Source organism: Myiozetetes cayanensis, unplaced genomic scaffold, assembly GCF_022539395.1.
Source record: "Myiozetetes cayanensis isolate MyiCay16 unplaced genomic scaffold, myiCay2020 scf6-25, whole genome shotgun sequence".
Classification (NCBI taxonomy): domain Eukaryota; kingdom Metazoa; phylum Chordata; class Aves; order Passeriformes; family Tyrannidae; genus Myiozetetes; species Myiozetetes cayanensis.
In genome coordinates, this window is record NW_026087853.1 from 685,635 (window position 1) to 706,222 (window position 20,588).

Genomic DNA, 20,588 nt, shown 5'->3' on the forward strand with positions numbered 1-20,588 from the left:
TGCCTTTGCACCACCTGTGGTCCTCTTGTTTATCTCTATTAGGAAAAGGTTCTTCCCCCAGAGGGTGGCTGGCACTGAACAGGCTCCCCAGGGCAGTGGGCACAGCCCCAAGGCTGCCAGAGCTCCAGGAGGGTTTGGACAACGCTCTGAGGGACAGGGGGGGATTGTTGGGGTGTCCTGGGCAGGGCCAGGGGTTGGACTGGATGATCCTTTCCCTTCCAACTCCCGATTTTCATTTCAGAGGTCAGTGAGATCTCTCCTAAGCCCAACTTCCCATCTATTTCCGACGCTGTTTTGCATTTGTTCTTTCCTGCACCGACGGGCAGATGGACATCACATTGAAAACATCCTTCCTCACCAGCCTCTTTTCTTTTCTGCAACGTGGCTTCAGTGAGTCCAAGCCAAACCCTGCGCGTGCCAAGTTTGCTTCTAGGATTTCCCCTTGGAAGATACACCTCGGCCAGGAAGAGGCTTCCAGCTCCCCTTGGCAGGGCCAGCCCAATCCACCTGCCTGGATGATTCAGCAAGATATTTGCAATATGTTCCAGCCAGGTTCGTGCACCTGGAAACGTGGGAAGCAGCCTGGTTTCCAGGCAGTGCTCTGAACGCCCCTTGTTGATGCTGTTTTTAGTGCAGTGGCCACGTTTTCCTGCGTCCTCGTGCTGAGCTGTTGCTCTTGGTGGAGCTGCTGGGCTTCACCTCTGCCCTCCTGCATGTGCACGTGGGAGGGAAGGGCATCCAGCTGGTTTCCTTCCTTTGAATGCAAACAGCACAATCAGCTGCAAAAGTCTCCTGAGATACATCGACGTAAACAGGGTGACACAAAAATAATGTATAGCCACAGTGCTCCTCTTCCTTCCGTGAAAAACAAATCCCTGCACAGGCTCTGAGCTGTGCCTCACTTCATTCTCCTGCTCCTGCAAGGGAGACAAGGCTCCTGACAGCCTGAAAAGGCTTCTCTCTTCCCAGGGCACCTCAGCACAACCACTGCAGAGATCCTCAGTTTATGTTGGACTTTCCCAAGTGAATTCCCAAGCTGAACGTAAGAAGCATCGAACAGGCCTCCTTCTCCTGCCCAGAGCTATTCCCTTGGCTGGGTGTTCCCTCCACCCATCTTGCCAAGACCTCTCCCTCTTTCTGCCCTTTAGATTTTTCCAGGCATTTTGGTCCTTGTCATCACGTGCCCTCAGCAGCTGCCACCCCAACTGTCCCCACTGGGATAAAAGATTTTCACAAAAACTAGGGCTGAAGTATCTTTTCCCCGTGCTGCTGTTTCATACCTCAGCACTTCTCATTTGCCAATGAACGTGCATCCAACATTTTGCTGCTTCTGAAACCACCTTCATTACACTGCTCAGTTAGAAATTCGTGCACCTCCCGTTAGCAGATGAATCTCGGTCGGTGTCTCGTTAAAATAACCTTGGCTGTTCCTCCTCCTAAGACTACAATACAAACAGCTCACATTCTCTAATCCTACGTAATGCCTTATGTAAAACCACTTAACATTCCTTTTAAGGCTGGGGACCCATTCAGACAGAAAGATGCTGTGCATAAAAGCACATTCCGAAACACGCTTGGCCAGAAAAGCGACCAGAAAAGCGATGTGGTCCAAGGCGGAAAACACGGAGCAGGAATCGGGGTTTGTTCAGGAACACGCCTGGCAGCGCGGGCCGTGTCCAGCCATGTCCTCGCACTGTGAGCCTTGCACAACTCGTTACAATCGTTAATTACATCATTAAGGTGGGAAAAGCCCTCTAAGATCGAGTCCAACCCTTAACCCAGCACTGTCAAGGCCACCGCTAGCCCGCGTCCCCAAGTGCCACATCCACACGGTTTTTGGATCCCTTCAGGAATGGTGATTCCAACACAGCCTGTTCCAATGTCTGACCACCCTTTCCATGAAGAAATTCTCCCTAATATCCAACCTAAACCTCCTTTGGTGCACCTTGGGGCCATTTGCTCCATTTCCCTCACTTTTTCTGATCATGAAATGGCAACACTGATACAGGCCCAGGGCTGGTTTTATCCATGTATGCTTTCCAGTGGCGCTTCCAGCAGGGACTGAGACTCAGCTGGGAAAGGTGGACTGGAGCTCAGAACACAAGATGGGCTCTGAGAACCCACTCTTCACCTCTGGCAATATGGGATGAGAAACAACACCTCCAGGTGGAAAATGAAACTTAACCCAGCAAGGACAAAATACAGGAGCTTTGACGTGAAATTCCAGCCCTCGGATCTGTGAGGTGTTCAAGGAGGCCAAGCCTTAATGCACCCTCTGCCACTGGAAAATGAAATGTCCTTTTTCCTGCGCTGTCCCTCCTTGGCTTGTCAAGAGCAGCAAATCAATAGAGTGAAAAGCAGCATCCGAACCCTCAGCTGAGGAAGGGGAAAGAAAAAGGACACAAACAGCTCCGGACCAGGAGCACAGGAAGCTGATTTACGAGGGGAGAGGTGATTGTTTTGTTAAAAATCACTTGAGGAAATACAGCTCCCTAAAGGGTAAATAGTTTCTTGTTTGTTGGGGGTTCAGGAAAACTTAGGTATTTATGTTGGAGAGAACATACAGGATGTAGAAAGCTCTCAGAGTACAAAGGGAAATTAAATGGGAACCTCTTTAAGAGCAGCCCTGAGTTCCCTCTGTCTCTGGGGAGCAGGGCAGGTTACATTTTGGAGCCTGCTCCTGACACACACGGTTTCAAATGAGCCCATAAACAATTCCCAATTTGGGGTTAAAACCCAGACTCCATTTTAAACCGAGGATCAAGGTCCAGCTACGCTGTCATTAGACTATACTGGACCAGCGTGGGCTGTGTGGCTGCCAGAAACGCAGAAACTGTTCTTAAATAACCATCCTGAACACCAAAGAGACTCGTACATCTGGCATCCATTTGAGCTTTTTTTCCTACCTAACTTCTGCAGACGTATTTCCTGCGCTGAGAACGGGGTAGTTTTTACGCCTAGAAAAAAATCACACCTCCTTTTTTAGGCCTTAATGCTTTTATGTGCAGTGAATGCTACTGCGAGTTCCAGCATTCCTCTGTATCCCCCAACCTCTGGGTTTCCTGGAGAGACCAGAGGTGGGTTTTGCTCAGAATTTCAGCTGCTTCGCTGAAAATAATTGTCCTCCGAAGAGAGAAGGGCAGCTACAGAATACCTTCCACTTTGCACAGTCTCACAGAAGCTTTTTCAGCTTTAGGAGCCCAAGGAGGCAAGTCCCAACAGGTCCCAGGTAATTCTCCTGTGACTCTCACTGCACTGGCTGCCCACAGAGCTAAATGCCCTGGTGCCTGATTAGTCCAGAGCAGTCCTACATCCTCCTCTTGCACCTCAGAGCCTCTCTGGGAACATCCCAGCCTCCGGAGCTCCGCTCAGTTTTGCCACGGCGGCCGATGATAATCCCGACCAGGGTGTACACGAAGGAACGGCTCTGGTGGGAAAGATGGAAAGCTCAGCCTTGTGTTTGGTAGAAATACACATGTGGATAGAGTTCTATATAATATACAGGTGGTGTAGGCAAGCTGGGGGCTTTCCTCCTGCCTCAAACCAAGGGGCACAGGCTAAAGGCCGTGCCTGCCCCCACACTTGTCCCTCCACAATAAACACCTGTTGGAGGGGGTCAGAGGAACACATGGAGATGCTCCGAGGGCTGGAGAACCTCTGCTCTGGAGCCAGGATGGGAGAGCTGGAGGGGTTCGCCTGGAGAAGAGAAGGCTCCAGGGAGACCTGAGAGCCCCTTGCAGGGCCTAAAGGGGCTCCAGGAGAGCTGGAGAGGACTTGGGACATGGGATGGAGGGACAGGACAAGAGGGAATGGCTTTAAGCTGGAAAAGCAGAGATCTAGGATGGATATTGGGAAGGAATTGTTGGCTGTGAGGGTGGTGAGACCCCTGGCACAGGCTGCCCAGAGAAGCTGTGGCTGCCCCTGGATCCCAAGGCCGGGCTGGACGTGGCCTGTACCCACCTGGCCTAGCGGAAGGTGTCCCTGCCCATGGCAGGGCGGGTGTTGGAGGTGGATGATCTTTATACGATCCCTTCCAACTCCAGCCATCCTGTCACCACTCCACGGGCTCCGGACGTGGCAGGCCCCGGGCTGGGGGGGGGGCAGCGCCCGGTAACAGCCCCGGGGCAGCGGTTCCCCCTCCCGCGGGGCCGGGCGGGGAGGGGAGGAGAAGGGAAGGGAGGGGAAGGGAGCGGGGCCGGCCGTGGCCGCGCCGGGGCGCTGCGGCGGCGCTGCCGGCCCGGCCCGGCCCGACCCGAGCGGACCCGGCGCGGCTCGGCCGCGGAAGGAGAACGCGAAGGAGGAGGAAAAGGAGGAGGGAAAGCAGAAGGAGGCGGCCGCTCTCTGCCTCCCTCCCTCCCTCCTTCCTTCCCTCCTTCCTTCCCTCCCTCTCCGGCGGGACAAGCGGCTGCGGCTCGCAGGTAGGAGCCGGCCCGGCCTGGCCGCCCCGGCGGACGGGCCGCAGCGGCCCGCACCGCCCAGCCCAGCCCAGCCCAGCCCGCCCGGCCCCGCCGCTTCCTGCTCGGCCCCGGCGAGCCCCGGAGCCGCGGAGGGCGCGGCCGCCCGCCCGCCTTTGTCTCGGCCGGGCCGGGCCCCTGACCTCCCTCCCGCCGCAGGAGCCATGGGCCGGTAGGAGCATCCCGGAGGGACGCGGCGCTGGACATGGAGCCGGCGGCGCGGGCGAGCGGGGACATCCTGAGGCGGAACCCGCAGCAGGACTACGAGCTGATCCAGCGGGTCGGCAGCGGCACCTACGGCGACGTGTACAAGGTGAGCGGCGCCGGGGCCGCCCCTGGCGCAGCCCGGGGTTCCCGCTTGTCTTTAAGAGGGTTGGGCGTGAGGGCAGAGGTTTCCCGGAGGAGCTGGGGCTGCCCCATCCCTGGGAGTGTCCAAGGCCGGGTTGGACGGGGCTTGGAGCCACCTGGTCTGGTGGAAGGTGTCCCTGCCCATGGCAGGGTGGGTGTTGGAGGTGGATGATCTTTATACGATCCCTTCCAACTCCAGCCATCCTGTCACCACTCCACGGGCTCCGGACGTGGCAGGCCCCGGGCTGGGGGGGGCAGCGCCCGGTAACAGCCCCGGGGCAGCGGTTCCCCCTCCCGCGGGGCCGGGCGGGGAGGGGAGGAGAAGGGAAGGGAGGGGAAGGGAGCGGGGCCGGCCGTGGCCGCGCCGGGGCGCTGCGGCGGCGCTGCCGGCCCGGCCCGGCCCGACCCGAGCGGACCCGGCGCGGCTCGGCCGCGGAAGGAGAACGCGAAGGAGGAGGAAAAGGAGGAGGGAAAGCAGAAGGAGGCGGCCGCTCTCTCTGCCTCCCTCCCTCCCTCCTTCCTTCCCTCCTTCCTTCCCTCCCTCCCTCTCCGGCGGGACAAAGGGCTGCGGCTCGCAGGTAGGAGCCGGCCCGGCCTGGCCGCCCCGGCGGACGGGCCCCAGCGGCCCCGCACCGCCCAGCCCAGCCCAGCCCGCCCGGCCCCGCCGCTTCCTGCTCGGCCCCGGCGAGCCCCGGGAGCCGCGGAGGGCGCGGCCGCCCGCCCGCCTTTGTCTCGGCCGGGCCGGGCCCCCCTGACCCCCCTCCCCGCCGCAGGAGCCATGGGCCGGTAGGAGCATCCCGGAGGGACGCGGCGCTGGACATGGAGCCGGCGGCGCGGGCGAGCGGGGACATCCTGAGGCGGAACCCGCAGCAGGACTACGAGCTGATCCAGCGGGTCGGCAGCGGCACCTACGGCGACGTGTACAAGGTGAGCGGCGCCGGGGGCCGCCCCTGGCACAGCCCGGGGGTTCCCGCTTGTCTTTAAGAGGGTTGGGCGTGAGGGCAGAGGTTTCCCGGAGGAGCTGGGGCTGCCCCATCCCTGGGAGTGTCCAAGGCCGGGTTGGACGGGGCTTGGAGCCACCTGGTCTGGTGGAAGGTGTCCCTGCCCATGGCAGGGGGGTGGAATGCCGCGGTCCTTCCAGCCCAAACCATCCTGGGATTCTGTGATTTGCGCTCGAGGCTTGACTTGGTGAATATTGCGGGTGATCCTTTTCCACGGTACTGCCGGAGGAGGTAGAGGATGTCTGCTGAGGAGGTAGAGGATGTCTGCTGGCCGTACCTGTTTTCCAGAACGCACCCGGTTAAAGCACCCGATTAAAAGGGTGCAAGTTTATCCCCGAGGTTAATAATAGCCCGCGAAAGGCAGAAGCAGATTAAAGCTCTTCAGAAGCTGGAACGGAGTTCCAGCACGAGGGTAGAGTAAGCGCAGCACATCGAGTAGATGCGCTCGAAATGGTGCGTGCCAAAGGTGTCCCTGTCCACGGCAGGGGGGTGGAACTGGGAGATCTTTAAGGTCCCTTCCAACCCAAACCATTCTGTGATTCTGTGAATCTGTATTGCCAGAACCACAGCCATGGGGGACAGGAGGTGTAGAGCTGGTGTGTTGCTCTCACATGAGCTCATTCCCCATCCATCAGGGACGTTCCCCATCCATCAGGGACATTCCCCATCCATCAGGGACATTCCCCATCCATCAGGGACGTTCCCCATCCATCAGGGACGTTCCCCATCCATCAGGGACATTCCCCATCCATCAGGACACGCATCACGGATGCCCGGCAGCTTTTAGGGCTGGGTGGCTTTTTAAAGAAAGCATTGAATTTTCCAGCCTGTGTTGGGCAACCTGCACGTTCAGCTGCAAGGGAAGGGAGGCTGTGTGATGTTTCCCTTTGTAGTGCTGTTGAGTGCGTTTAAAATAGACCTGACACAGCCAAGCGTGCAAGGAAAGGTGTGTTCCTGGGCCACATGAAAGGCAGCGGTAATTGCCCGTGCTGGGGGAGGGCTCTTTGCTAATGTTCAAATTGAAGTTTTATAGATGGATCCTGTTCCCACCACCCCTTTGAAATGGTTACTTATGACCTCGGGGAGTTAGTTTTAAAAGCTTTCACGGTGCATATTTACTTTCCTCTTTTGTTTTTGTTTGTTTTTTTTTCTTCTTCTCCTACGATGCTGTGCACAGATCAGTCAACTTCTTTCCGAGGAATTCCAGCGCTAAATCCTTTAAAAAGAACATTTCAGCTGTCATAAACCTGGCACTCAGCATACCTTGAGCTGCTTCGTTTTGTGTGTGCCTGCCTAGCACAGGGCAGCACGACAAGAAATAACTAGTTGTGTTGCAGGGAAGTTTTGTTTTTTTTTTTTGTGTCATCTCTTTGTGGAAAAAGAAATATTCTGCTTCTCATTAGCCTGGTAATTAGAGGAGAGCTGTGCTGACATGTCATCCAGCTTCCGGTTCCGGAGCTGGTTTGAATTCATGGCTCTGCTCTGTGCCATGTAAACATATCCCCTTTAAACAACAACAACAAAAAACATCCCCACAGCCCTCTCCCCCCACCCCCTCCCATTCTTTGGGTTATGAAAAAATGTGCCTTTGACTCCTGAAAGGCTTTCAGATAAGGAATAAACCCAAACCTTCTCCTAGTGCAGCCTGGCAAGTTTAAATCCAAGTTTTTGGCAGTCGTTTTAGACGTTGTTATGAGCCTGAAAGAAGTATAAAGTTAATGAGTTTAAAGTAGTTTGAGAGGCCACATTTGTTTCTAGGTCATTGGTTTGCTCTTTGTTTTTGTAAAGCCCTGCAACAGGGAGGAACTGTATCAAGGGAATACTGAATCAGATGGCACTGCCTCTGATGACAAATATGCACAGCAAACTTTTATTTTTCGAAGTCACTGATGTTATGATAATTTTAAAAGTCAGGCAGACCTTTTTTTATTTATTTTTTTTTTCTTGAAAGGACTTAACGTGTAAACACGGTGCTTTTATTTTCCTTAGTGCCTGGTGAGTCTCAAGTGCAGATGGCACATCTTGTGCTGGCCCAGGGCTGTCAGTAGTGTTTACAAAACGCATTTATTAGTGAATATCCGACTGTTTTTATGTCGCAGAGCTCGGAGAGGCTTTGCTGGAGAGTGCTCTTAAATTAACATGGAATTTTCCCCTCGCTTCTTCAAGTGGTTTCTCTGCTCCTTGGCTAATAATGAGTCACCAGCGTCTCCAGCACAGTTGTTTTGGGGATGTCTAAGCCAGGCAGGCTCTGGCTGTGGGACATCTGCCTCTTCCCCAGATGCTTTCTGGTGGTGGTGGTTCATGCTTCAAATTCTTCTGGGGGCATTTGGTAGCTTTTAGAGTAACTGGCTCTTTTTTGGATGGTGAAGGCGGAGGTTAAGCAAATATTTCTCTTCACTATTAAGTTACAGAAGAATATTTAAGGCTTTTTCTAAAATTTTCCTGCCCACTTTGCTTTTCATTACTGCCATGAAAGCTTAAAACTGAGCTGTGTTTTCTTAGTCTTTGTGGGTTTTATTTCTCTTGTCTGTCACAAGGCACACAATGGTTGATTGTAGTATTGCTGGTAAGTGCTGGATTGTTGATGTTGTTTTAATATTTATCTCTTTTTCCCCAAAATGCATTTCAGGCTGGGGGAGAAACCATCTGTAAATAAACTCTTTTCTTGTCTATTCACAGCGTGTGTAAATAGATCCAAGTTTGGGTCTAGCAGTCTTGGAAGTGATTTCCATTACAATCCTAATGAGTTAGTTATCTGTGGTGGGAAAGCTTTTTTCCTTTTAAATAGGGGATATTATTATTATGCCAATTATGATCCACTGGAGTAATTTATCTTAAAACATCATACCAAGCTCTCTTAAATTACTGACTTTGGAAAGAGGTTCTAATGAGGAAGATTAGGAACTCACTAGAATTTGATAATACAGTATTTTTTTGGCCCCACTCTGTCAAATGTAATCTGGCTTTTCTGTTTGCCCACCTTAGTCCTAAACGTGAAAACCCCAAACCAGTATTTAAAAAAGGCATAAATTTGCCCATGCATCTGTTTCATGCTGAAATAAATGTGTGTGTGTGTGTGTGTGTGTGGTTAATGCAGAAACATCCAGCTGACGGGTGTCTTGGAGCAGAAAAATTAGAAAAGGGGCTGGAAACCGTAAATGGAATTTAATCTCCAGCACTAGGAAGTGGCTGGTCGGGTCCCATCCCAGGTAAACTCCCACGGGGTGGTGGTTGGATGTTTCGTGACCTGTCAGTGAACCTGCAACTTTCCAGGAGGGCTTTGTGGTGGTAATTTGTGTGAGGCTGGTTTGGTAACAGGGTCCTATCAGGAGCTGTGTAAACACGAGGTTTTTCTGGAAGCACTTGGAATAGCATGAGACTGGCCCTTATTTTGGTTGGCTGCTGGAATTCGGTTGCATCAGAACATTAAGTCTGCCTGTAGCTGTGGAAGTTGGTGTGTCCTGAAGGGAGCTGGAAAGTCAGAGCTGCATCAGGGGGATCATTTACTGGAGCTGATTCTTGCTGAGATTTCCTTCATGGACTTTTTATCTGAGCGGTTTTGAGTGAATAGGTTTGGTGGAGAGATTGGGAAAATGTTCAAGGCCAGGTTGGGGTGGGGCTTGGAGCAATCTGGGCTAGTGGCAAGTGTCCCTGCCCGTGGCAAGGGCTTGGAATAAGATGGAATTTAAGATCCCCTCCAACCCAAACCACTCACAGGGCTGCTGCAGAAATGCAGTGAGCAGTGACATTGGATTGTGGCACACACGGACTCTTTTTGCTCAAATGCAATTTAAAACAAAAAAAAGTTGTGGGGTTTTTTTTATTATTTTATTTTTTTAAAGGTTACCATAAAAGTGGGGCTGTGTTTAGTTTGAGTCAGGTTTTGGCTCTGCTTGTGTGGTCACTGCCTTATTCTCAGAGCTCTGGAGTGTAGTTCCTGATGCAGCCAAAGGCTGTTAAGAGCTTGTATTTGATATTTAGAAAATAATCCTTAATGCCGTTCTAATTTCACAGATTGTGAGAACTTTGCAGTTAAAGCATTTTCCTGCTTAAAATCAGTGGGTTAAGAATGGAGCATTAAGGGATTTGTTGGTGTCTTTTGATACCAGTGTAGTTACAGTCGAGACAGTTTTTAATCACATATTCCCAACTTTTATACGGATCTGTTTTGGCAGCTGCCAACCAACTGGATTGACCAGTGCTGACTCAGCACTTCTACCCCTGGTGAATATTCCTTGCTGCCACATATAAATGACCATAAGGCATCTGTCACACTGGGGGGATTCCACTCTGCACATCAAAGCCTTCTGGTTACAGTGTTTGCTGTAGCCGTGCCTGAGCTGGGTGTACTCTTTTTTTTTTCCCATGAGGAGGGTGTTTGGGATGGCGTGGAACCAGCGCTGCTGAGTGTTCTTCTCGTTCCTGTGGAGTTCCTCTTCTGGGAAATGACAGGCTTTTCTTTTGGGATGAAATCAGTAGGATTTGTATTTTGAGAGCTAAGATGCTCAGTGGCATCTTATTGACATTCTCTGTGAGGATATTCAGGAGTGGAGTGTGAAACCCTCGCTTTCCCATTTGTGATATTTGGTAACATTTTCTTATTGAGCACTTGGGTTTTGTCATGGAGTGTTCAAAGCAGTTTGGCTGTAAATGTTACCCCCTGTCATTCATGTTTCTCTTCATCAGGAGCTGCAGTGAGAGGACACTGGGTGATGGGTTCAAACAGAAAAAGGGAGAGTTAGGTGAGATATTGGGAAGGAATTCCTGGCTGTGAGTGTGGGGAGGCCCTGGCACAGGTTGCCCAGAGAAGCTGTGGCTGCCCCTGGATCCCTGGAAGTGTCCAAGACCAGGTTGGATGAACTTGGAGCAACCTGGGCTGGTGGAAGGTGTCCCTGCCCATGGCAGGGTGTGGAATGACATGATCCTTAAAGTCCCTTCCAACCCAAACCACTCTGGGATTCCATGTTTTCTGTGAATGGTAAGTTATGTGGTGGGAGTTGTGTTTCTCCCTATTTCTCCCTGTCTCTTACTTTGAAGAGCAGGCAGTCTCCAAAATCTTAAAAATAAGGTTTGATTTCTTTTCCACTTGAGAAGAAAGTGAATAGTGCAGTTCATGCCTTCCCCTTTGAAACACACACCCCCCCAGCCCCCAACAGCAGAGGAGATCTCCAGGAAGGAAGAACAAAGACCAGAACACCGGGATCTGCCTCACCTCTGTCTCCAGAAGACTCAGTGGTCATTTTCACTGCCAACACTTTTGGATGACCTTGAGAGCCTCCAGGATTTCTGGGCTGAGGTGTCTGAGCCAGTCCCAGTTGTGTCAGCAGAGGAGCGTGGTGGGAGCGCAGGGATCACCCCTGTCAGAGGGAGCAGCTCTTCCTGTCGGCGAGGCCGTGGCGGGCTTTGGCAGCGCATTGTGCTGACACCAGCAACTGTCCGGCCGCGCTCCAGCTGGGAAAACAACCGTCCCTGCCACCTTCCGTTGTGTTTGGCACCTGCCTGTTGGATACAGCTGGGAATGGTGAGGGGAGGCAGCGTCAGCCCAAGGTGCTTCCCGTTTAGGATGAGGCAAAGCGGGTAAATCTCCATATTCACGAGGTTGTTCTTCAGCTCAAGGCAGCCTCGATCCGTGTGGTTGAGACTGACACGACTTTTCACAAGGACATGGAGTGACAGGATGAGGGGGAATGGCTTCACCCTGACAGGGTTAGACTGGAGATTAGGGATAAATTCTTCCCTGGGAGGGTGGGCAGGCCCTGGCACAGGTTGCCCAGAGAAGCTGTGGCTACCCCTGGATCCCTGGAAGTGTCCAAGGCCAGGTTGGACGGGGCTTGAAGCACCCTGGGCTAGTAGAAGGTGTCCCTGCCAGTGGCAGGGAGTGGAATGACATGATCCTTAAAGTCCCTTCCAACCCAAACCATACTGGGCTTCTGTGACTTCCTCACGCTTTGTCATGTGTTAGAATTTTGCATTTTAAACTTTTTAAACAAGTTAGAATAGTTCTTTTCTGATTTTTTTTTTTTAAGGTTTCCTATCAATTAGAGAGCACTCAGCAATGTTTGGTGGATGCAGCAGCCTTTGATTTGTGGTTTATGGCAATTTTGGGTGCATTCTGGATGTCCAGTAAAAAATTGCATCCAGAGGCTGGATAAACCCTTCCTTCCTAGATGGTTCTGACAAAAATTTCTGAGAATGGGAGACACTGCTGAGAAGCTGCAGCTTGGCCGTGTCTCTGGAGCTTTTTGGTCAAAGAACACGTGGGAGGGTGAGCCAAGGAATTGCTTTCAGGCTTCTCCTTCACTTGGGCTTGGAGCTCGGGGGTCAGAGGGTACTTGCTTATATGGAATCATAAAATGGTTTGGGTTGGGAAGGACTTGGAAAATCATCAAGTGCCACCCCCTGCCACGGGCAGGGACACCTTCCACTAGCCCAGGTTGCTCCAAGCCCCATCCAGCCTGGCCTTGGACACTTCCAGGGATGAGGCAGCCACAGCTTCCCTGGGCAGGAACATCAGGAAAGTGGAGGAGCTTTAGGGAAAGGTTCAATGTCTTATCTCTGAGTCAGGGAGCAGGAGACAGGGTGGCACATTCCTCTCTGCTGTGTCAAGAGGCAGCTGAATTATGGACCTGGTGGATTTGACATCGCAGATCTCTCAAAATTGCTCACTTTTGAGACTGAGTAACAGTAAGGCACAGTTTGAGCAGACTCTGGTCAGTACTTTGGGAAGAGGCAGGAAAAAATCTGACATTTTGTGCAAAAGAGGGAGAGTAACAAGAGCTGAGTCTTTTACCCCAAAGCCTTTGCCTCTTCCAGCATTTTTCCCTGGTCTGTTGTCCTGTGGGTTGCTCTGTGCTTCTGCTGACCTCTCTGCTCCTGAAGATTGTAAAAAGGTTGTGCAGGATGCAGGCAGGGGTGCACTCAAAGCCCCCCAGTCCTGGTGCCCAGAACTGCTCTGTGTACTGATCCCTCCAAGGGACATCTTTAAAATGCCAGATTTGATATCTTGGTGTGTTGGAATCACTCTCCTCCCAAGGCTGTTTTGGTGTCTTCTGCAGGAATGTGGTGTCTGGGAGGTTCATGTTTTCACAGAGACGAGGAAGGTTTGGCTGGAGACAGAATGACTGTAAAAAGCTGAATGAACTGTATTTTCAGCTCAGTGTGAAGAGCTGGGTTTGCTCTTTGGATTTTCCCTGTTGAGATGGGAATTTTGAGACCCTCCAGAAAGGCAGGTGCTGTTTCTCTTCAGAGTGAAGAGATCACTGCAGGGGGACATTGTTGTCTTATTGATAAGAAATCGTCCCTGAGGTACTTTTTTTGAGTAGCTTTGTCCTGTGCAGCATTAAAGGCATCATTTCTTATATTTGAGGGGCTGCTCCACCCCAAAAAGCTGTATTTATGTTCTGTTCTCAGCTGTGTGGATGATTCCTTGCTGACCATTGTTATTCAAGCAATGTAGGACTGTGTTATATTTGCCTTAACTCACTGTTTAATGTGCAGACATGCAGGATCACAGCTCAGTTACAACCCTCAGACTCCCTAAATTTGGGGGGGATTTACTCATTAATCCCAAGGGAAGACAAGTGGCAAAGTCTTGCACGGGCCCAGAGATGTAAAACATGGTCAAAAGAATAAAGGTGGGGTCGGGCCACCTTTTATAGGAGTATTTTGTCTTGAGCAAACTGAAGTCATTAAAATTTGACAGGAAGCATTGCCTGGTGAGTGCTCCTTGCTCTCCAGTGACGAACAGCTTTGTGTTTTATTTATGAGGGGTTGGAAAACAGCAGCAGCTGAAAATGTGAGGCATTTGGCGTGCAGTGGGGAGAGGGAGAGTGTTTGATGTATCCCTTGCAGGTATTCCCAGCCCAGCCCTCAGACAGTCCCCAGGACAAGCAGTTTCTGATAAAACCATTGTGTTTGGTCAGGCACGTCTGGGATTAAATTTAAAGCACTGCTTGAGCTCTGCTCCTCTGCTCCTTGATTAATTGGGAAGAGGCAGGACTAACTTTGGGATTAGCACAGTGCCTTTTAAACTGTGCCAAACAGTTCCTGTCCAGAGCCTGTTTTTGAGTTTGGCTCCCCGTCTCCAGCGGGACAGAGGGGATTTCTGGGGGTGGGCAGGGAGATCTTGGGAATGTTTTATGATCTGCCATCTCTTCAGCATCCAACCCAGCGCCTGCTCAGGGCCCATGAACATAAATTTTCCCTTTCTCTCGTTCCGTGGGTGTTGAGGTTTGTGTAAATCCCGCAGTGGGAAGTCTGGAGCACGGACTGACTGTGCTGGCTGGAGCTGCTGATGGGATGGAGGAGGAGGAGGAGGACAGGCAGGCTGTGGCTTTGCTCCAGGAAGGCACGGTGTGCAATTCCTCATCTCTGGAAGTGTCCAGGGCCAGGTTGGACGGGGCTTGGAGCCACCTGGGCTGGTGGAAGGTGTCCCATGAGATGGGCTTTAAGATCCAACCCCAACCATTCCATGATTCTCTTGAGTAACTTTCCCCGTGTGCTTTTGTTGTGCTTCCTAGAGCAGAGCTGAGGGATAGCTTTGGGAACAGGGAAGCAGCCAGGCTGTGCAGAGTCCCTACCACGATTTCCTCTGGCTTTCTCCAGCACATTCCTGAGTGGTGTCTGGCTCAGGGAAGGCTGGTCCATGGAAAATGCACGCAGCTGCCGCAGGGAGAGGATTGCATTCACTGCAGATGGGACCTGTGGGCTTGCAGGCTGGGCAGCTTCCTGGGATGTGCCTCGAAAATCCCCCAGGGATCGAGCAAAGGCGAGTTTGGAAACATTTCGGGGTAAATGGGACTAAGGCAAGGTGAAAAATCTTCCCAAGTATATGAAAACTTGAAAATATTCCTTGAAACTTCCAGTTTAATCACCGGGCCTAATTTATCACTGCAATATTCTCACGATGCACAATATTGGAGCAGTTTGGGTTTGGTTCATTTTTGAAAGAAAACTGAACCAGGAAAGTGAGGAAGCCCCTGGCCAAGTGCTTGAAATCAGGTGGCTGAGGTGAAAGTGGTGCTTGGTAACTGGAGGTTAAAGCGTAGGAAAAGATTCTCATTTTTAAGGGAGTCTTGCTTTCAAGTGACGTCATTTCAGTGAGTTAAGCAGCCCGAAATGGAGAAAAACACGTTAAAAATTCAAAAGGAAAAATCAAAACATTGTCTCCCCTTCCATTCTGGCTAAAAATAAAGTGTGAGAGGATCAAGAGAGCTGAAGATCGTGCAAGTTATCATCTGTAGTGAAATGGCAGCACATTTCCTCTTCCCTTAATCAGCAGAAGTGCAGCCCATATTTTGTCTCTAACCTTTCTCCTGTGCTAGCACATTGAGAACTTCTGGTTTTCCTCATTAAAAATCCTCCTGAAATGTCAATTCCCTTTTATTCCAACAGAATTCCGGGCTGGGATTTTGAATTTTCCACTGCATTAGAAATATAGAAATATTACTGATCACTGTTTCATCACCTTGAAATTCAGGTTGTTAAGTAAATGTTGGGTTTTATTGCAGAAGAAACAGCCATTTGTTTTTGTTGGTTTTTTTTTAATTCATTCTTTCACTTCTGGTTGCTGTTTTATTTAAAAATAACAACAACAAAAAGCAAAACCACCCAGTTCTGTTTTCATCAAGACAACTTTAGGGCTCGTTCCTTTGAGTTCTGGCACCGTGAGCTCATCTCTGAGGAACTGAAATATTCAGGAGGTGATCACTGAACAGCTTGGCTGGAGGGAGATTTTTCTGCTTAAATCCACATTTTTCACCTGCACCTCTCTAAGGTTGTGTCAGATAAATTAGGATAAGGAAAAGGAGCCAATATGGATTTGTACCTTGGGTTTGAAAGGCTTGATGGAAGAGGTGCAACCTCAGAATTCCAGTTTTTTTCCTCTTTTAAAATGCCAGTGGTGGTTCCTCAGTTTTACCTCCCTGAAGAGACGTTTATTGTGTGTTATCTCATGGTAACAAAGTAGTTAAAATTTCCCTTTTCTTTGGTAAAGATGTAGATGATGGCCTTAAATTCTTTAGCTTTTAATTAAAAAAAACCCACAAAAAACCTCACAACCCATTGCTTTTTCCTTCAGAAACTTGTTTTCTCCCTGCCTGGAAAGCCAGACTGTTTTATTTTGTCAGTGAAAAGAAGTGACACAGATATTTTCTTTCAAATGTTTTGGTTGTCACATCTCTTAGTTCTTTCATCTCTTAAGGAATAAATAAATTCCCCTGCAGCTGATAACATACATAATCTTTTTATGTTACTTGAATGTGTTCTCCATAATACTAATTTTTTTTTTCCTGTGTCATGGTCTGTGCATTTCATACAATAAAATTGTTTTATACTTAACTCTCCCTATCTTCTGGCGAATAAACCCTTTTAAAATCCATCTTGGTTTGTAGCTTAATGTATTTAAAGGTATATTTTCTTTTTTTTTTCCTTCTATTTTCTTTCCCCTGTTTTCTACCCTGGCCAGCAAAGCTGTTGGGCATCTGCTCAGATTTAAGTACATCAACCACTTCATGGACCTGCTTTGATTTTCATGATCTCAGGTTCAAAAATGTGCATTATACCCCAGGAAAGTGAGCTATTTCTAGGAGCTTTTCAAACCCATCTAATGCACATGGTTGTAACTCGAAAAGGTCCTTTTCTGGTTCAGTTTTTTTGCTGCAGCTGAGTCAAAATCAAATTTTTTTTTTTTAGATTTCTTTTTTTCCCTCCCCCATCACGTGGTATTTGTTTGTATCTTTTGTGCAGCCTTAGTTGCTAAATGGTATTTTTGTGGTCAGGGGGCTGTTTCTAGCTTTAGCTCTTCAGTTCTAAAAGAATGATGCCAAATATTTTTTCGAAGGATTATCTGCCAAGAGAATTTCGGAGGAGAAAAAACCAACCCCTGCTTGGAAGCAGAGCTGACTTCTTTTGTTCTTTTTTTCCCCCCAACCTCCTAAAAAAAATGTTAAGATATGCATTTATCTTTGCTTTATTATCATTATCCTCACTGCCACGGGTCCTTGTCTTAATTATTGTGGCTAGGAATGAGAATTAAGTGTTTTAGCGGCTGCTGGGAGCTGCAAAGCCACTTTGCTTGGACAAATCCTTCCCTTGGTTTTCTGGAGAATAAAAGGAGTCGGCCCCACGTCATTAATGAGCTGTTAATCCCTCATTGCTTGAGTTAATTGGCCTTGAGGAAGAAAGTGTTTGAAGTCTGGGAGTGAAAGGTGGGTTCCCCTCCTCCCAATTTGCCCTGCAAGAGATAAACTATCTAAATTTCACCAGCTGCCAGTAACAGTAAATAACATTTAAACCTTCATTTGCATTATAGCTGTGGTCAGGAGTGGGTCTGGGATTCAAGTTTTAATGTGGAATTTATTTAAATCCTGGTGCTTCTGTGCAGTTCTGGGTTCTGTTCCTTCAAGGAGGGGAACTGGAAGTGCTGGAAATGTGGAAACAGGGAGTGACAGCTGGGAATTCTGCCTGCTGCTTTGTCCCGATGGGTGTTCTGGAGCTCCAGGAGTGGCATTGCCCCTGTGGAAAGCACCCACAAAGTCAATATTTGTCCTGGTACAACGTTCAGCCTGGGAGATCCAGAGCGATGGCTCTCATGTGATGCCCTTCAGGATAAACTGGAAAGTAAAATTAGCCTGTAAATTTATCTTTTTCACATTTATTTTTGGTTTACAGATGTTTCTGTTTTGGTATCTTGAATCTATAAAGTCTCTGTTGGGGAAATGGTTTCTGAAAGCTTCTGTGCCCTCCACTATAAAGGAGCCTGGTACTGCTCTCCACCTCCAAAAATCCAGCTGGGAGATGGTGGGGTGAACAATTGCCTCTGGATCATTCTGCTTCCTAAAAGAGACTGAAAAGCAGAAATTATATTTAGGTATCTTTTTCCAGCAGCAAAAAGTAACCAGACATCTGATTCATAGGTGAGCTGGTGATTCCTTAGGAGAGGAATGGGAGGGACAGATGGAGCACCTCTCCATGAGGAAAGGCTGGAGGGATTGGGATTGTTCAGCCTGGAAAAGAGAAGCTTCAGTATGACCTGATTGTGGCATTCCAGGACCTGAAGGGAGCTCCCAGAAAGATGGAGAGGGACTATTTACAATGGCCTGGAGGGACAGGACAAGGGAATGGCTTCCCAGTGCCAGAGGGCAGGGATTCTTGTCTGTGAGGGTGGGCAGGCCCTGGCACAGGTTGCCCAGAGAAGCTGTGGCTGCCCCTGGATCCCTGGAAGTGTCCAAGGCCAGGTTGGACAGGGCTTGGAGCAAACTTGGATAGTGGAAGGTGTCCCTGCCCATGGCAGGGTGGGATGGGATGGGCTTTAAGGTCCCTTCCAACCCAAACCATTCTGGGATTCTGTGACAGGTCTGGCACAAACCTCAGCCTATCCAGGAAGATTTGCATTAACATTTGCCAGAGTTGTCCCTTTTTTTTTTTTTTCTTTCCTCTTTTGTTCCATCTTCTACATTTTAATCCATCCACAGACCATCACAGGTAAAGGAGAAGAATATGTTCAGCATCTGTTACAGAGAAGCTCCCAGCACTGAGCAGGAGGGACTTTTCCCAGTCCTGTAGGGTTTTTTGGGATGGGGCTGTGGGGAATTTTGGCTTGGTTTTGCTGGATTTATTTATATAAAAGAGAATGTAAACCCCCAACCCTAGAACTGCACCTGGATGGGTTTGGCCTCATGCAGGATCCATGGATTGTTTGCCATTCCCACGAGTCTTCTGAGGGTGATTTTAGGATTTACTGCCCTGGTAGCAGGAGAGGAACCAGCACAGTCCCTGCTCAGTCCAAAACTGGAAAGCAGTAGTTTTAGCTGCCTGATACTTTTCCCGCTCTATTTACAAATAATTTCTGAAACTGACAGGTTGGTTTATGCAGATCATAATTGTGTAATTAATTGTGATAAACTCTAGGAACAGTTAATTGAATTTCTGCATTAGGGCACAAATCAAATTCTTTTAAGGCCCAGCAAGTCACCGTCCACTGAGATCAAATCCTTCCCTCACACATCACTTGCCACTTGCTCGAGGGGTAAATGTTAAACTGCTCAGATCAGAAACCTAATTCAGTCTGGCAGCTCCAGTCAGATTTCTTAATACTGCCTCTTGGGTAATGACTTTTATGGATTTTAGGGATGTTTGTCTGTGTGCTCACAACAAAACCCCAAGCAAATGATGAAAACCCCCCCTGGGCTGGATTTGGTGGCACCTTCAAGATCCCATCTGCTGTTGCAGGGCCTCTGTGCCCCTGTCTTTCTCTACATAGTCTTGATTTGTTCAGATATCTTGTGTTTTTAATTCCCCTAGTGCCTGTGATATTTTGGATTCTCGTTTTTAATCACAGAGGAAATACCTGCTGTGTGTAAGAAAGGACTCTGTTGTCGTGGATTTAGGGCAGCCCAGCTGAGAGACATTTCCTGGGGTTGGCTGAGAGCTCTGAACAGTGATAAACGTGAATTTAGAGATGCATCAGCAGGTGAATTCAAGGGTCTGTTTGACAGTGCCATGAGATAGGCAGGATAATGGGATTTTCCATGCCACAAAGAGCAGGTTAAGAGCTGCACAGGGTAAGAGGTCAGGAACTGGAAAGCAGCTGAGAAGCTCCCGTGTCAGCGGCAGGGCAGGAGGTCAGGTACCCTTTGAAGGGGTATCCGGTAACTGGGGAGGAACGGGCAGCGCTGGGGACGGCACAACGTCGTGGTCACTGGTGAGTGAAGCTTGGCAAGGGCTGAATAAGAAGGGGAGGGGTGGGAGGGCTGCCAGGGGAGCTGCAATTATCGTCCGATTAAATGGAGAGCCAGTGGAACAAACGGAGAGCCGGGCGGTTGATCCGAGGCTGGAGATGAGACAGCAGTGCCGGGGACAGGAGGGGGTTTCACCATGGAAATCCAAATTGCTGATTTGGAGGCTGGGAGAGGGATATTGCTGCCTGAATCTTTCTTTTCCTCGGTGTTCAGTGCCTGGAAAAGGACACTGAGCACTTGCATTCAGATGTCCAAGATTTCTCTTAAGTTTGGAGCGTCTCACGTGGCTCAGTCCTGTGGACCCCCCTGGGGTGGAATTGTTTGGCTTGCACTCATGAAAACAAATAAAACACAAGTGCAGAGTGCACAACTGGTTCTGAAACCAGTTTTCTGTGTTATTTCTGGTCGTTGGCTGCAGAAAGTGTCCTACCCAGAACGTGTTTCCTCACGTGTGGTGTTGGTGGGAAACAATCACACACAGGGATTGCCACGGGTGTCACCTCAGGTTCCGCTGTCCCACAGCAGCTTTTTGGGAGGAAAGTTAAATCTCAGTGGGAAACCCCAATGTTTTGGTTTTTTTTGGGGTTTTTTTTGAGTGTGTAACATTATAAAACCCTCCCAGCTCCCCAAAACAATCCTGCTCGTCGTGCTGTCACATCAGTGTGAGGTGTGATGTGCTCGGCCCCTACAGCGACGCGATGGGATATTCAAAGAAAAAAAAAAACAACAAAAAAAGAGGAGTAGTTTTGTTTTATTTTGAACACAGGCTCCATGTGATGTTCTGTTAGTATTCAGCTGCTGACATATCCTGGAAGAGCTGTGCTCAGTGGGATGCTGTCACTCAGCTGAAGGAAGAGGTGACCAAAAGGCTGCTTTCTCAGGAAATGTCCTCTCTAAGTGACACTGAGCAGAAGAAATTTGGCTGTGGTTCACCTCATTCAAATACATCCTTGTTCTGGTCCCTTTCTTGTGGAGGTCACATTTTCTGCTTTGGGAGCTGTGGAATCCTCCTGCCAAAATCCCGTGGGTTTGATTTTCGTTCCGAG

General features: G+C 49.6%; 1 protein-coding gene across 1 annotated transcript in view; it reads left to right on the plus strand.

Moving 5' to 3' along the window:
- The first annotated feature begins 5,218 nt into the window (after positions 1-5,218).
- MAP4K5 (mitogen-activated protein kinase kinase kinase kinase 5) overlaps positions 5,219-20,588 on the plus strand; it is a 53,122-nt gene continuing 37,752 nt past the window's right edge. The window contains exons 1-2 of the mRNA XM_050336161.1: positions 5,219-5,380; positions 5,576-5,729. Coding sequence (XP_050192118.1) covers positions 5,622-5,729 — 108 coding nt within the window. The 5' untranslated portion in view covers positions 5,219-5,380; positions 5,576-5,621. The remainder of the gene's footprint in view (positions 5,381-5,575; positions 5,730-20,588) is intronic.